Consider the following 17,957-nt stretch of genomic DNA (forward strand, 5'->3'; position numbering starts at 1 on the left):
AGTTAGAGGTTTTTAGCTTTCTCCTGCAGGGATCCCAGACGTCCGCTATTTAGCGGAATTCCGCTATTTTCTAGCGAAAGTGTTTTTTTTTTTTTTTTTTAAATCTCTTGTATATCCATTAAAAATATGTTTAAGTAAAATGACCAGCAGAATACGTTCTGATTTGGTTTGCTTGTTTAGCGATGTTTTCGTCGGCTTCGTTTGTTCTCGTTGACATTCGGGAACACTCGGAAGTTAAATTGATGTAAATACCGCGAGCAGTGTTGCCAGATTGTGCGGTTCTCCGCCCAGTTGGGGGGTTTCAAGTGCATTTTGGCGGGTTTTGAACATATTTTGGGCTGGAAAACGTCAGGAGTCTCTGGCAACACTGACCGCGAGACTGTACGCGATAGAACAAGAAAACAATATGGCTGCGCCCATTTGCTAGAAAACATGTTTTAACTCCGTTCGTGCTTTTGTTTCTGATGCGTTGAACTTAATTCAGAGCACTGCAGGAACATCAGAAAAGCAGAAGGAACGATCAGAGAAACACAAGCAGAGAAAACTGGAGGAAAGACAGAATGCACCTCAGAAAAGAGCATTAAATTCCTTTGCAGTGAAACCTTTCAAAAAGAGAGAGGTTTAAATCAAATATCTCCAGTATTTGCTGTACATATGTATATATCTAATATTACTGAATCATTGATTTCTGCTCATATTCATGATTTTTGAAAAATGAATGTGGCTTATATTAGACTAGTTTTGACATTAACTTGAAACAAAAAAAATAAACAAATGAGATGAACTATGGATACGATTGTTATAACAAAGTCAGTGGAATATTTAGGCAAGTATATTCTTCAAAGCTACATTTTCGTCTAATTTTTATACTTTTTTTTTGCCACTTATGTCATTGATTACAAAATATGGCATCAAATAGATACACATTATGGTTAAATTCTGTTGCTTTTCTATGTTAAATCTATGTAAAAAATGTGTTCTATAGCATCTTTAAATGTTAAAATCTCAACAGCTTCAGGCAGCCCCCTTGACCCCTGCTGATAGTTTCTCATCTCATTATCTCTAGCCACCTTATCCTTCTACAGGGTCGCAGGCAAGCTGGAGCCTATCCCAGCTGACTACGGGCGAGAGGCGGGGTACACCCTGGACAAGTCGCCAGGTCATCACAGGGCTGACACATAGACACAGACAGCCATTCACACTCACATTCACACCTACGGTCAATTTAGAGTCACCAGTTAACCTAACCTGCATGTCTTTGGACTGTGGGGGAAACCGGAGCACCCGGAGGAAACCCACGCGGACACGGGGAGAACATGCAAACTCCGCACAGAAAGGCCCTTGCCGGCCACGGGGCTCGAACCCGGACCTTCTTGCTGTGAGGCGACAGCGCTAACCACTAGCCTACACCACCGTGCCGCCCGGTGATAGTTTCTTACATTCCTCTATTTTTTTCAATTACTGCTGGGATCCCTGCTCCTGAAATGTTTTCTTTTATTTCTTCTTCCTCAGGGTAGTAAAACTCGCTTTCGCTGTGAACACTGTCGTTATCGCTATCCATGCTGTAAAATTAATGCTATTCTCCTGAGAAATGCTGGCAAAAATTTATAAGATTTTGATAATCTTATAAATAAATCTTATAAATGTTGACAAAAATTGCTACTACGTTTGTTGTTGTGAACGAGCGAGTCGCCAGAGGTCCGTAACTGGGGTCCGTACCGTAGGATACAGACCTGCTCGCCAGCCAATCAGAGCGCAGGATTTGATGAAAACCGCATCGCGAAAAAAATAATGTTGATTATTTTACATACAGGACGCCTTTTCGATGTGTTCTATTCCCTTCTAGCGGGTTTCATTCATTTGGTTTGATAGCCTGCGATGTTCTTAGCATATCGCTTATCCTACGTGTATTACGTCACTCTACCCGATGCAGAATGAGCGTTGAATATGGTTTTCGATATTGCATGGTTGTCAAGACGACATGACGTCACACGTCGGAGCTGATGCGAATGTTCTGTGAGCGTTTTCTGCTGCGTATGTCCCTTTACACACTCATCCAGAAGGGTAATTTTGCACAAGGCCATCTGTCTACAGCAGAAAAAAATTAAATAACAAAACGTGTCTGGAAAAATTCCAAGGGAGTCTGGAGCCAGATTCGTGACGTTACCTGCGGAAGCGCCAGCAGGCTGCGTGAGCTTTGCACGGTTTCAGTGCACAGCCTGTGTAGACCAAGCGCTCCCATTTCTCTCTCATTGTCCGGTCTTTTGGAAAACGATGAGTACTAATCCCATCAAGATTGGTGTTGCGACACCCTCCTACGATACATCTGTTAACCATTTTAATAATTACGTGATAACGTTGAAGAAATTTGCAGAAAACCACCAGGTCGTTTTCTCATAAACAAACCAGCGCTGACGTAGGATTCAGAGGGAGGCGTCCCGCACGCGACGTCACGAAAATCAATGTTTGCCGGGAAATCCAAATGCCAAGTTTTTTCAGAGGCGGACCAATTCACCTCAAATGGCTCGATTTCAACTGAATTTTTCTGGTATTGCGCAAGGTAAAAAAAAATTGCAGAGAATGCTACAGATATTTGACCAAAGTTTAATATAAAATAGGAGAATTACGTTGATCTTGCTCCTGAATTTACCCGTGATGTACAGTTTTTAAAGACGTTTGAGTCCAAGAGGGCAGCTGCAATCCAGGCAAAGAGAGAAAGAAGGAAGCAGCCCTCAGTCCCACTGAACTTTCTTTTTTTGGCCTGCAACGTCTGTGGCCGACTGTGCTCCTCGAGATTAGGTCTTCATTTCCATATGAGGACTCTCTTATCCGGGGCGGCGCGGTGGTGTAGTGGTTAGCGCTGTCGCCTCACAGCAAGAAGGTCCTGGGTTCGAGCCCCGGGGCCGGCGAGGGCCTTTCTGTGCGGAGTTTGCATGTTCTCCCCGTGTCCGCGTGGGTTTCCTCCGGGTGCTCCGGTTTCCCCCACAGTCCAAAGACATGCAGGTTAGGTTAACTGGTGACTCTAAATTGACCGTAGGTGTGAATGTGAGTGTGAATGGTTGTCTGTGTCTATGTGTCAGCCCTGTGATGACCTGGCGACTTGTCCAGGGTGTACCCCGCCTTTCGCCCGTAGTCAGCTGGGATGGGCTCCGGCTTGCCTGCGACCCTGTAGAAGGATAAAGCGGCTAGAGATAATGAGATGAGATGAGATGAGAGACTCTCTTATCCTGGCAAATAATCTGACTGCCTACTCATCTGTCGTATCGACAGGAGACGCCATCATTCTCACACACACACTTTTTATATAATATATACATGAGTCACACAGTGGTGAAAGAGTTAATACAGGATGGGTGTGTCGGACATATCATCCAGTGAGTCTCACTGATTTCTTGTCAGTGTGTTTCTTTCCCTCTGAGTAATTTACGAGAACCATAAAGTTGTGAAAGCTTGTTTTTATTCTCTCCTACTCCTCTTGTGTTTTTAGCTAAAGGAGCTGTACACGCTGCTGAACGAGAACTACGTGGAAGATGATGATAACATGTTCCGCTTTGACTATTCACCCGAGTTCCTGCTGTGGTACGTGCATCATGCACTTTTCCAACAGCATTGGTTTTCCGCTGGTTTAATAGAAGAATATTGTTGTATTTCTTCATTCATCTTCAGGCCGGATCTTGAGCCTATACCGACATCTCTTTCGATCGTTATGTTCATTGTGACGTCTTTCTTTCTCAGGGCGCTACGTCCTCCGGGCTGGTTGCTGCAGTGGCACTGTGGCGTGAGAGTGAACTCCAATCATAAACTCGTAGGTTTCATCAGTGCCATCCCAGCCAACATCCGCATCTATGATATGTGAGTTCGCTCGCTCTCCTGCTTAATCATAATGTCTATTATTCATTCCTCTTCCTGCCATGAGGCAAATATATGGCTACCCTGTAGCTTGGCTGATTTATGTGAAGTCACACACGGATAAATCACAGACTGCATGTCTGGTTTGTTATGTAGTGGAGGAAAACTGTGTATTCGTGAATCTAAACGAAACGTGCACAGTGCAATCCAACAGTGTTGCTTTTTAAAGCAGATACGCAGAACCTTTATTTTTAAATAAATTTCTGAGTGGATAGTATCTCCATCCTTGACTCTTGTATGCTGCATAAATAGGAATTTAAAAAAAAAAAAAAGAGAGATTTTTCAGAGTTAAAATTGACCACAAAGTTGGCATTCGAGCTGCCCCGCTGAGCCAGCCAGCCCTGAGCGCGTGACGTCACAGCGGTAACCGGTTTTAAGGCCGAGGCCTTTTACAGCTATAGACCAAAGTCATATAAATAAAAATTTATGCTGAAAGTAAGAAATACCATTACCGACTTGCTCAACTAAGACTGATTTGACTTTGTTGATTGTAGGTTGACTCTCATTAAAACAGGAGAGGTGTTATAACTTATGCAACAGACATGTACATGCATGCATTTTCACTGATAAAACGTAAAAGGCTAATTAAATAATCAGATGAACTGAGACAATCGAATTCTGAAGCAAATTAAATCTTAAACACACAATACAAGTTACATGTATTAATCTAAATGCAGGGAAACGACGCGTTTTTGTTGTTTTGTATCCAAATGAGAGTCGGAGCTTACCCGTCTGCGTTCTCGCTTCTTGAAGGCCGATCTTGTGGCTGATTGTTTTGCAACAATCTGACTTTCAGTTGTTCATTCAGTTCTCCATTGATTCACTTCTTCCACGTAAGGGCGAGACGGCAGCAATATCCAGTTTGGAAATCAGACGGCTGCTCCACTCATTCTCTCCATACTGTGTACTCCGCCATTACTGCCTGACTCGGGCAATTACTAAAACCCAGGACGGAACGGGACGTCACCGGTTTTAGCAACAACTGCGGGGAGGTCACTTTTTTAAAATAAATAAATAAATACTTTCCTTTCCTTGTAGTTTTCTTTAATTGTTGGTACTGCACCCTCTTTCAATACGGGCTTATAGCCAACGCTCCTCAACAGATCAGAGGTCTTGTACGAGTCTTCAGTAAAATGTGCAGAGCAGAGGAGAGACCACTTTGTAGCCGCCCAATGTGCCCGTGAATTTCTCGCAAAATGCGTCCAAATCTTTGCAGTTTGAACATTCTTGGGCCATGAATGCAACATAAATCCACCTTCTGTCGTGTTGCTGCACCGGCTAAAAACACATCTACGTGGCATGGTGATAAATTAGCTCAAAATGGAGGATCGGAGTTGCAGTCAGCTCTGTGTTTTAGTATAGCGGAAATGGCGATGAGACCAATAGACTTCCTGCTGTGATGTTACGGACGTCAAGGTCATTCACTCAGACCGCTGCCTATATGAATCACTTTTAGTCGTAAAAACTACTATATTAGATTTATTGTTAACGCGTAAAACTATTCCTGTGCCATTCTTGAGGTCTCGAAGCATTTATCAATGAAAGTGAGGCCATGGTTCTGCGTATATGCTTTTAAAGACAAAAATCATGTTTGTCCTGTCAGCTGAAAGTCAAGCCAAGTCCAGTTATTGAAATTAGCATCAATATCAGAAGCAGTTTTCCAAAATGTGTAGTTTAAAAGATGTGACGCGGTTCACTGAAAACTCCAACTTTTTCCTTCTTAATCACTGGATATTTTCTTGTGCTGGGCTTCTGGATCATCGGTTGTCCCCTAGAGAGAAGAAGATGGTGGAAATTAATTTCCTGTGTGTGCACAAAAAGCTGCGTTCCAAACGCGTGGCTCCGGTGCTGATCCGAGAGATCACCAGACGGGTCAACCTGCAGGGCATCTTCCAGGCTGTCTACACTGCCGGAGTGGTACTGCCCAAACCTGTGGGGACCTGCAGGTAAAGAGAGAGAGACACACACACACACACACACACACACACACACACTTTTTTTTTTTTTTTTCAAATAAGTCACCATAACATGACTCAGAGTTTAGTTGGGATTTCCCCAAAACAAATTTCAGAGATCTGTGGTTTAGCTGGAGCATAGCGCATTGCTATAGCGACATGGAGGGCACTTAAAAAAAAACCAACAACTATTATTTATTTATTTATTTATTTATTTTAAACACCGTTCCTCTTGGTGTTGAAGACTATTGCGGGTAACTTTTGCTTTCAGTGACTTTTTATTTAGGTGAACTTTTTACCTGTAAATTCACAAACGTTGGTTTTGTGATCCAACAGAAAACAAAAGGAGAATTTTGCGCTGTTATAAAAGCGCTGGCTAAAATGTGCTGTTTAATATTGTTCTTTGAGCTTGAATCACATGCTTCATAGTTATCCCTTTTTATCTGTTGTGCTCCTTTTTTGTACACGCACTCATTTGATTTGTTTGCTTTCCTTTTGTCAGCATTAAACAGGGTGGCTTTTTTTTTTTTGGGGGTTGAATTCTGCGTACTAATGGTTAACTCTGCCTGCTAGGATTTTCTTGGTTAAGTGGTGTTAACTTGTATTGTCTTTCTGCTCTAGTGTCATATTTTGTGTGTGTGTAGATACTGGCACCGATCTCTGAACCCACGGAAGCTGATTGAAGTGAAATTTTCACACCTGAGTCGGAACATGACTATGCAACGCACTATGAAGCTCTACCGACTGCCTGAGGTACACACACCAACCCTGCGTCTGCTTTTCACTCCGATATTAACCCTCGTCTTTTCCTTCTGGCTTCTTCAGTCGAGTTACACAACCCCGATTCCAAAAAAGTTGGGACAAAGTACAAATTGTAAATAAAAACGGAATGCAATGATGTGGAAGTTTCAAAATTCCATCTTTTATTCAGAATAGAACATAGATGACATATCAAATGTTTAAACTGAGAAAATGTATCATTTAAAGAGAAAAATTAGGTGATTTTTAAATTTCATGACAACAACACATCTCAAAAAAGTTGGGACAAGGCCATGTTTACCACTGTGAGACATCCCCTTTTCTCTTTACAACAGTCTGTAAACATCTGGGGACTGAGGAGACAAGTTGCTCAAGTTTAGGGATAGGAATGTTAGCCCATTCTTGTCTAATGTAGGATTCTAGTTGCTCAACTGTCTTAGGTCTTTTTTGTCGTATCTTCCGTTTTATGATGCGCCAAATGTTTTCTACGGGTGAAAGATCTGGACTGCAGGCTGGCCAGTTCAGTACCCGGACCCTTCTTCTACACAGCCATGATGCTGTAATTGATGCAGTATGTGGTTTGGCATTGTCATGTTGGAAAATGCAAGGTCTTCCCTGAAAGAGACGTCGTCTGGATGGGAGCATATGTTGCTCTAGAACCTGGATATACCTTTCAGCATTGATGGTGTCTTTCCAGATGTGTAAGCTGCCCATGCCACACGCACTAATGCAACCCCATACCATCAGAGATGCAGGCTTCTGAACTGAGCGCCGATAACAACTTGGGTCGTCCTTCTCCTCTTTAGTCCGAATGACACGGCGTCCCTGATTTCCATAAAGAACTTCAAATTTTGATTCGTCTGACCACAGAACAGTTTTCCACTTTGCCACAGTCCATTTTAAATGAGCCTTGGCCCAGAGAAGACGTCTGCGCTTCTGGATCATGTTTAGATACGGCTTCTTCTTTGAAGTATAGAGTTTTAGCTGGCAACGGCGGATGGCACGGTGAATTGTGTTCACAGATAATGTTCTCTGGAAATATTCCTGAGCCCATTTTGTGATTTCCAATACAGAAGCATGCCTGTATGTGATGCAGTGCCGTCTAAGGGCCCGAAGATCACGGGCACCCAGTATGGTTTTCCGGCCTTGACCCTTACGCACAGAGATTCTTCCAGATTCTCTGAATCTTTTGATGATATTATGCACTGTAGATGATATGTTCAAACTCTTTGCAGTTTTACACTGTCGAACTCCTTTCTGATATTGCTCCACTATTTGTCGGTGCAGAATTAGGGGGATTGGTGATCCTCTTCCCATCTTTACTTCTGAGAGCCGCTGCCACTCCAAGATGCTCTTTTTATACCCAGTCATGTTAATGACCTATTGCCAATTGACCTAATGAGTTGCAATTTGGTCTTCCAGCTGTTCCTTTTTTGTACCTTTAACTTTTCCAGCCTCTTATTGCCCCTGTCCCAACTTTTTTGAGATGTGTTGCTGTCATGAAATTTCAAATGAGCCAATATTTGGCATGAAATTTCAAAATGTCTCACTTTCGACATGTGATATGTTGTCTATGTTCTATTGTGAATACATTATCAGTTTTTGAGATTTGTAAATTATTGCATTCTGTTTTTATTTACAATTTGTACTTTGTTCTAACTTTTTTGGAATCGGGGTTGTATTTTGATTTAAATCTCGAGTAAATAAAAAACCAAACGCTAAAAAATAAAATTTTGCACTTGCTGCGAGCACACTGAAATGATGTCAGACAGGACATGCATGGGTCTTGATGCACTTTGCTTACATATGAGCAAACATGTATATGGTTTTGTTTCCAGAGGTGGACAGTAACAAAGTACATTTACTTGAGTACTGTACTGAAGTACACTTTTTTTGAGTAGTATTTTTTTTTTTTTGGAAACTTGTAACTTTAACTTCACTACATTTGAAAGGCAAATATTGCACTCTTCACTCCACTAGATTTCTATCAAAGGTCCTCGTTATTCGTTACTATGAAGCAGCTTTGAAAGTAGATGTTTTTTTCTTTTCTTTTCTAAAACGTGATTGTTTTTTTCGTAGGTGACACTGAGACACTATCAGTAATCACTAGGGTCACATCACGTCCATAGACTGTATAAAATCAAGTATATATATACGCGCGCATGCGCCCCATGAACCCGTGTTTCAGTTTTCTGAAAGGATTAAAGAGTCATTTCGTTTTAAATGTTTGTTTCCTGAAGACGAACCATATCACAGCCTACAAAAACTCGCTGTCCAACCTGCGGAAGCATATTGAGGTCTGTAAACGTTTTATTCCAAGAGAAAGCTTGCATTGAAGTTGTCTGTGCTTTTAGAGCTAACGATAACGTTGCAATAGCTATGCAGTCTGGTTAGTCAAATGACTTTCTATGGATTTGCCCGCCAAGTCGCCGTAGCCTTGTCCACGGCTAACGTTTACACACAGCTAGTTAACTTGGACGCTGTTAGTTAGCATGTAAAAACGGAGTTACGCTAACATGAATAACGTTAACTTCGCTGAAGTCCTTTCAGAAAGAAGTTTTAGCATAATCTTGCCAAATAAACAATGTAGAAATGTTTCTTTTCTAGTAGCGTTAGCTACCCAATATGATTTTGAGTTTGAAAAGCGTTTGCTAGCATGTCAGGTGGAGTTTCACTGACTAGCTAGCTTAGCGATAAACCACCATGATGGCACAGCATGCGTTCATTTTGTGAATTCACATTTCTGTCTTTGGTAACGGCATTAGGTTTTGTAAGCGTTGTGGCAATTATACAACGATGTGTTGACAGAAAATTTACTTTTAATACTTAAGTATTTTTAAAAGCAAGTACTTTGACTTAAGTAAAAATTTGACTGGACAACTTTCACTTGTATCAGAGTAACATTTGACCAGTGGGATCTGTACTTTGACTTAAGTAATGAAGTTGGGTACTTTGTCCACCTCTGTTTCGATAGAACAAAAAGCGATGAAGCCATGCAATCCATGTTTTTGTTTTTGTTTTTTTTGTTTTTTTTTTGTCATTACCTGACGTATTACTAGCTCCCCCTTGTGGTGAATATTCAGCTATGCTAAATATAAGCATATAACCAAAACCAATATGTTAACCAACTTGCTCATGTTTAGCGTGACTGAATATTCACCACAAGGGGGAGCTAGTGTTAATACATCAGGTAATGACTGTTTAAAAAACAAAAACGTGAATTGCATGGCTTCATTGCCTTCTGTTCTACAGAAACAAAACCCCATTTCCCCTCCATGTTGTCAAACTTTGAGGCAGAGCCTACCTAGTCTGCGAGACAAAAGTCCAGTACACCCACTCATTTGGTATGCCCACCCATTGGACCCGCCCTCTTCTCCCCATACCAGTGCGTCACAGAATGATCAGACGAATAAGGTCACATTCTCAAATTCTCTTTATTACCTCTATCCAGAGAGCTTAAATAGTTTCAGCCGGAGATATTTCATTGATATCGATGCGTCTTGAAAGGATGTTTATCACTTGTTCGTGAACTGGAAATTCGCTGACATCGATGCGACCAATGTTACCCATTCATCATCATACCGGTGTGAAATGCTCCACAAGTGCAGTGTGAGTTAGTAACTCGTTATTTGGGACACATTGCTATTCTGAGTGCACTGTACAGTCTCTTGCAAAAGTATTCATCCCCCTTTTGTGTTTTGTCCTGTTTTTTGTTGCATTACAAGCTGGAATTAAAATGGATGTTTGGAAGGTTAGCACCATTTTGATTTACACAACATGCCTACCACTTTTAAAGGTGAAAATTGTTTTATTGTGACACAAACAATAATTAAGATGAAAAAAACAGAAATCTGGAGTGTGCATAGGTATTCACTCCCCCCCCACCCCAAACTCAATATTTTGTAGAGCCACCTTTTGCTGCAATTACAGCTGCAAGTCTCTTGGGGTATGTCTCTATTAGCTTGGCACATCTAGCCACTGGGGATTTTTGCCCGTTCCTCAAGGCAAAACTGCTCCAAGTTAGATGGGTTGTGTTGGTGTACAGCAATCTTTAGTTTATGCCACAGATTCTCAACTGGATTGAGGTCTGGGCTTTGACTAGGCCATTCCAAGACATTTAAATGTTTCCCTTTAAACCACTCCAGTGTAGCTTTAGCAGTATGTTTAGGGTCATTGTCCTGCTGGAACATGAACCTTCATCCCAGTCTCAAACCTCTGGCTGACTCAAACTGGTTTTCCTCCAGAATTGCCCTGTATTTAGTGCCCTCCAGCTTTCCTTCAGTCCTGACCAGCTTTCCTGTCCCTGCAGATGAAAAATATCCCCACAGCATGATGCTGCCACCACCATGCTTTACTGTAGGAATGGTGTTCTCAGGGTGTTGGGTTTGTGCCACGCGTGGCATTTCCCATGATGGCCAAAAAGAACAATTTTGGTCTCATTCGACCAGAGAATCATCTTCCATGTGTTTGGGGAGTCTACCACATGCTGTTGCACAAACTCCAAATGTGTTTTCTTTAAGCAATGGCTTTTTTTTTATGGCCACTCTTCCATAAAGCCCCACTCTGTGGAGTGTACGGCTCAAAGTGATCCTATGGACAGATACGCCCATCTCCACTGTGGATCTTTGCAGCTCCTTCAGTGTTCTCTTTGGTGTCTTTGTTGCATCTCTGATTTAATGCCCTCCTTGCCTGGTCTGTGAGTTTTGGTGGGCGGCCTTCTCTTGTCAGGTTTGTAGTGGTGCCATATTCTTTCAGTTTTGCTATAATGGATTTAATGGTGCTCTGTGGGATATTCAGAGTTTGGGATATTTTTTATAACCCAACCCCGATCTATACTTCTCTACAACTTTGTCTCTGACCTGTTTGGCGGCTCCTTGGTTTTATGTTGCTTGCTTAGTAGTGTTAGAGTCAGATGCTGCGTTCATGTGCTATGGGAAGATGATATTTTCCAGTTGGGAAGTGGTATTTACCAGTGTGTTGTGTTCACATGCTTTTGTTGTTGTTGACAAATTAAAGATGGTGGACCAGATTCAGAATCAGGCCTGTTATTTGGCTAAAACAATTATAGATTGCCTTGTTCATCAGCTGCAGCAGGAATATGAGTTATCAAAAGTCAAAAGGTAAATAATGCTGAATATTTCCTGATCATGACAAGTAGAGATTTTCTTAACACATTGAATGCCACACAGTTTTTGGAAATTTGGCTGTAGCCATAATGAGAGTAGCCAGTATCTAGATCATTGTTGGTGTTCTTTGGACAGCCACAGAATATTTTGTATTAGGCTATAATATACATATTATAATAATATAATATACATAACATGACTCGTTTAAAAGGTGAGAGTCAGCTTTCCGTAGGTGAAAACCACTTCTTTCTTGGTTCATAAGCTAGTCTTGTACCGCTCGCCGCCATGTTGAAAAGGTTAAAGTTCATCTCATCTTGGCAACTCGTGTATCAAAATTTTCTACGAGTTGCCCAGTGGAAAATACCACAAGAGGGGGCGTTCATGTGTGCTTTCCATGTCGGCGTTTGGTATTTACCATAATTCCCATAGCACATGAACGCACCAAGAGTCCTTCCACAACAGGTTGATTTTATACAGACATCATGTGACACTTTAATTGCACACAAGTGGATCTTAATCAGTTAATTATGTGACTTATGAAGTGAATTGGTTGGACCAGCTCTTATTTAGGGGTTTCATATGAAAGGGAGTGAATACTTGGGCACACTCCAGATTTCTGGTTTTTCAGCTTAATTATTGTTTGTGTCACAATAAAACATTTTGCACCTTTAAAGTGGTAGGCATGTTGTGTAAATTAAATGGTGCTCATCCTCCAAAAATCCATTTTAATTCCATGTTTTAATGCAACAAAACAGGACAAACACCAAGGGGGATGAATACTTTTGCAAGACACTGTACACTAACTAGCCTGCTTTATAAAATCTGTCCTGAAGTTATTGGTCGTGTGCGTGTGTGGTCACTGATGAACGAACGGCTTTTCTGCAGCTGGTTGATTTTAGATGTTGTTAATACTGAAATAATGGAGCTATCAAGATTGCTCTATGGCTTGGTAGCTAGCATGATTAGCCTTTTCTTATTAAACCTTTCAGTGTTTCAGATGATTTTAATAGTTTGTACTGTATATTGCATGTGTCCAAAAAAAGTTAAAATTATTAGGTATGTGGTGGTAAATTCACCATGTACCAACATAAATTCACATTCATAAGTGTACACGCTTGTACTTATGCGCTTTTAAAATAATTCATTCACACAGCCTGTGCTGTGGATGTAAACAAAAATGTATTTTGTACCAGTTTGATGCAATTTAATATTTGGATGAAACGCTGTCCATCGTTTCATCGTCCATTCTGTCTCTCTGTCTCTAGGCCCCGAAGACTGGAGGCTTGAGGCCGATGACGTTGAAGGACATCCCGGCTGTGCACCGCCTACTGCAGGATCATCTCCGTCAGTTCCACCTGGCTCCAGTCATGAGCATGGAGGAGGTGCAGCACTGGCTCCTGCCCCAGGAGAACATCATCGACACCTACCTGGTGGAGGTAGGCCACCTGCACAGCCCTCAACACATATTAATCACCAAGATTTCTGAAGAGATCTGTAAAGAAGCCCTCAGTATGTTAGAGGAAGAGTTCTTTCTTCCAGCATGAGCATAAATTTAATTTTGATTACATACACATGCACAGGAACTGGGATAAAAGCAAGACCTCAGGTCACTGGACTGGATTTCTTGAAATTGGAGTACAGATACTGGAAAAAACAGACTTGTGTACGTTCTAATTATTTACTTTCCACCTCTGAATCTTCATGTCAGGTTTACGGAGGGAATCATGAGTTTAAATATTTACCAGTTACTGTATGTGTCTTTTTTTTATTTTCTTAAGTGTTTTGAAATCTCACTTGAGCGAAAATATTTTGTGTTGAATAATGTATTCATTTAACCTAACTGATAACCGCTTGGTGCTGATTGGTCCAGACTCCTGAGGGGAAGGTGACGGACTTCCTGAGTTTTTACACCTTGCCGTCCACCATCATGAACCACCCGGTGCACCGCAGTTTAAAGGCGGCGTATTCCTTCTACAACGTGCACACCACCACGCCGCTGATCGACCTGATGGGAGACGCGCTCATCTTAGCCAAATCGGTCAGTATATACAGCTGTGTGTGTGTGTGTGTGTGTGTGTGTGTGTGTGTGTGTGTGTGTGTGTGTGTGTGCACAAAAAGAAAATTTAATGCCTCTGGTTCTGTCTCTCCCTGCAGAAAGGATTTGATGTTTTTAATGCACTGGACCTGATGGAGAACAAGACGTTTCTGGAGAAGCTGAAGTTTGGTATCGGAGACGGGAATCTACAGTATTATCTGTACAATTGGAAATGCCCCAGCATGGGCCCAGAAAAAGTATGGCTCCTTCTCTTAAAAAGTATTTTCTATATATTACAACTCCATTTCCAAAAAAGTTTGTATGCTGTGTAAACTGTGAATAAAAACAGAATGCGAGAATTTTCAAATCACTGAAACCCTATTTCACTGAAAATAGTATGAAGACATCATCTCAGAGGTTGAAACTGTGGGTTTGTTTGTTTTAAATATATGCTCATTTTGAATTTGATGTCGTCAACACGTTTCAAAAAAGTTGGGACAGGGGCATGTTTACCACTGTGTTGCATCACCTCTACTTTTAACAAGACTCTGTAAACGTTTGGGAACTGAGGCAAACAATTGTTGTAGTTTTGAAAGAGAGATGTTGTCCCATTCTTGCCTGATATCCAATTTCAGTTGCTCAACAGTTCGGGGTCTCCTTTGTCGTATTTTGTATTTCATAATGCATCAAATGTTTTAAATGGCAGACAGGTCTGGACTGCAGACAGGTCAGTTTAGCACCTGGACTCTTACTACAGAGCCATGCAGTTTTAATATGTGCATATATATATTTTTTTTTGAATAATTTATTTATTTTTTGGAATTGGAGTTGTTTATAAAATGCTATAATGTTACCAGAAAGTGTATTTAATATGATAGGTTTACTTTATCTACTGGTCTTTAAAAGGGATTTTCACTGCAGCAGAAAGTTAATATTTCTGCATTTTAAGAGCGTTATCACTCAAAAATACGGCATCAGCCCCCATTAAAAACGACAGATGAGCCAATCGACAAATGAATCAGGACTGACTGAAAGTTATGGGCATGTTTTGAGCTACCCCGGGGGTTTTCAAAGTGTGAGAGAGTCAGCCCCCCCTCAGAGAGCAAATAAACAACAGCGCGCCCCCCCCCCCCCCCCCCCCCCTTACAATTTTTGTTGTTGCTATACTTAATGTTCCATTCGTATTTTTAAAAAAAATGGTTGTTGTCCACTTTTTTCTTTTACACATTTTAAACATCTGTGCTTTTTGAAAACATATTTTTACACATTTAAAACATCTTTTTTAACACGTTTTAAACATCTGTGCTTTTTTAAACCTTTTTTTTAACACATTTTAAACATCTGTGCTTTTTTTTTTTTTTTTTTAAACCATCTTGTTTTACACATTTTAAACATCTCATAGCATCGTTAGTTAGTACCTCTTGGCAGACAACACACTGTGGCAGTGGAGCATCTTCAGATCCAGTCCATGAAAATCCCAACTTTAAATAATCGTGGTCATACTTCCTTCTTTTTTTGCTTGGCCCAGACTCTGTCTCCTCACTCACTGTAGATTTAGGTACTAAAAATCGATCCATTTTGTCTCTGGCAAAGGCTAGCTGAAGGCAAGGCAAGTTTATTTATATAGCACATTTCATACACAATGGCAGTTCAATGTGCTTTACAGAAACAAAAACAGTAAACAATAGAGAAATAAAATTACATAAAATAATTTTATTTTTAATCTAAAACAATTAATTAAAAGAATTAAAAGAAAATAATAAGAATTAAACAACAGTAGAACTAAAATAATAAAATGCCAAAAAGAAAAAAGGAGAAAAAGAAACCAGCGGAATAAAATAGAATAAAATTAAAGTAAATTTAAAACATGCAGAGAAAGTAAAGATTATAAAAAATGTAAAAATATTAATTATTTAACAGAAAGCATCTGAAAACAGCTTGGTCTTTAACCTAGATTTGAAGCTGCCAACAGCAGGAGCATTTTTGATGTCCTCTGGCAGTTGGTTCCATAGCTGTACTGCATAGTAGCTAAAAGCTGCTTCACCACACTTTGTTTTAACAACTGGTTTTAATAGTAAATTTTTCTGCTGCGATCTGGTAGATCTGATTGGGTTAGGCCGCTGCAACATATCAGAGAGGTAATTGGGCCCTGTACCATTTAGAGATTTGTACACCAGCAGCAATACTTTAAAGTCAATTCTGTAGCTTACTGGAAGCCAGTGAAGGGACCTTAGAATTGGAGTAATGTGCTCTGTTCTTTTTGTTCGTGTGAGAACCCTAGCCGCTGCATTTTGAACCAGCTGAAGTCGTTTGATGGTCTTTTTTGGCAGGCCTGTGAAAAGGCCATTGCAGTAATCAACCCTACTAGAGATGAAGGCATGTATTAGTTTTTCCAGATCATTTTTTGACATAAGTCCTTAGTTTGGAAATGTTTTTTAGGTGATAAAATGCCGTTTTAGTGATTGCTTTCGCAAATGTCTGCAATAATAACTTATTCTGGTTTATTTTTCCTCATGTTGCGCCCCCCTGAAGAACTCTGGCGCCCCCTAGGGGAGGCGCGCCCCACACTTTGAAAAGCCCTGAGTTACTCGATATTAATTGACCCCTGGAAGCCCCGCCCCCATCTCACATTAGTATTTTTGTGTAGTAATTATGTTTAACTGGTGCTCTTGCCTTGACTTGTTGGAAAGATGCCCTTGCTTGCTGTCATGGTAAACGGAGAACGAGTTCATTAACGAGAAAAACATTTAGATCTTAGTCTAAATGTTTGTTTGTGCTTTTTGCAGGTCGGTTTAGTCCTGCAGTGACCTTCTTGCCTCATCAAAGCCCTTCCTTGCATCATAGTGAAGCCAAGAATCAACATCATGCACTGACCACCTGACTGATGCTCCGGAGGGACTTCCAGGTTTAGGAAGAAAAGCCACCGCCCATTTTTATTTTTTTTTTTTATTTCTCTCTCTGAACTTTGAACTTTTGGACCTGCACTACTGCTGCCAGGCTGTCTTCTTTTTTTTTTTTTTTTTCCTTTCTGTCTCCCCTTTACTTTTTAGTCTCTGGTTCTTTTTTTTTTTCCTTCTTTCTCCCTTGAAGCCACTGTAATTAATTCCAATCGTTGACGATCACAATGGTTGTGTTTTTGGATTGTGATGAGTGCGAACCCGTGCTCAGAAACAGCAGCTGCTCCTTCACGCCTTCTCCAACGATGCTCGGACAGTGAAGAGACTCAGTCAGGCCGTTTTCCAAATGTTCCCCGTCCAAATGTGAGGTGTTTTTTTTCTTTCTTTTTTTTTCTTTTCTTTTTGGGAAAAAAAGAAAAAAGAACTGTCATCCACGCTTGGTGTTTGTAACAAAGCAATCAAAAACACTAGAAAATGCCTGAAACCGAGAAACGATGAAGAAAAAAAGGCGGATGAGGTAATAAAACTCCAGAGTGGACATTACAAGGGCTGCTGTCAGTAATTTTCTCTTTTAATTGCCATTACAGTGTCGCTGATTAATTGATGTCGTGTATAGTGTAAGGGAGGGATGATGAGATGTTTTTTTTTATTTTTTTTAAAGTATTTTGCTTTTATTTGTTTGTTTTTTAAATGTGGGATCGCTGCTTTATCACTAACTGACTGCCTGCGATTTCACTGTAATGCCAACAGAGAGAACCTGTGTAAATACCCCAATAACACGTAACACCAAAATATCATGAAATAAATGACGGCTAGGACTAATGATTAATCCTAAGAGGTCGAATGCCGACTGGTGTGAATAATGTGTGTTGGAAAGGTGGAGATGCACAAGGGGTTGTGTGCAGGGTTGAAATAAATATTTAAACACAGAGCTGAATTCAATTTTTTTTTTTTTTTAAATAAGGGGTTCGATCGAAGTAAAATCAAATTACAATCCTGACAAAGTTTTACTGCTGCTGGAAGAGGACTATAGAGCGTGATCAAGCATCTGAAATGCTCATTCCCTGGTGTGGTTTAGTGTTTTATATACAGGAAGTGTTTATTAAAAGCCATAGTGTTGAATTGACCCTGTTCTAAAGGAACGTCTTGAACAGGAGACGTTTGAGGTTATTTTTGGGATTTCTTTGCCGATAGTATGGAGGAAACTAAACCAAACACGACTTCACCAATTGTACAAGGACAAAAAAAAACAAAACGAACCCAAAACATCTTTTGC

At 40.6% G+C, this 17,957-nt stretch overlaps 1 protein-coding gene across 1 annotated transcript in view; it reads left to right on the plus strand.

The window, feature by feature from the left end:
* nmt1a (N-myristoyltransferase 1a) overlaps window positions 1-17,641 on the plus strand; it is a 44,180-nt gene extending 26,539 nt beyond the window's left edge. The window contains exons 5-12 of the mRNA XM_060902032.1: window positions 3,488-3,579; window positions 3,736-3,852; window positions 5,685-5,855; window positions 6,509-6,617; window positions 13,015-13,185; window positions 13,620-13,787; window positions 13,904-14,041; window positions 16,571-17,641. Coding sequence (XP_060758015.1) covers window positions 3,488-3,579; window positions 3,736-3,852; window positions 5,685-5,855; window positions 6,509-6,617; window positions 13,015-13,185; window positions 13,620-13,787; window positions 13,904-14,041; window positions 16,571-16,591 — 987 coding nt within the window. The 3' untranslated portion in view covers window positions 16,592-17,641. The remainder of the gene's footprint in view (window positions 1-3,487; window positions 3,580-3,735; window positions 3,853-5,684; window positions 5,856-6,508; window positions 6,618-13,014; window positions 13,186-13,619; window positions 13,788-13,903; window positions 14,042-16,570) is intronic.
* The last annotated feature ends 316 nt before the right edge of the window (window positions 17,642-17,957 follow it).

This window comes from Neoarius graeffei, chromosome 20 (genome assembly GCF_027579695.1).
Source record: "Neoarius graeffei isolate fNeoGra1 chromosome 20, fNeoGra1.pri, whole genome shotgun sequence".
NCBI lineage: Eukaryota > Metazoa > Chordata > Actinopteri > Siluriformes > Ariidae > Neoarius > Neoarius graeffei.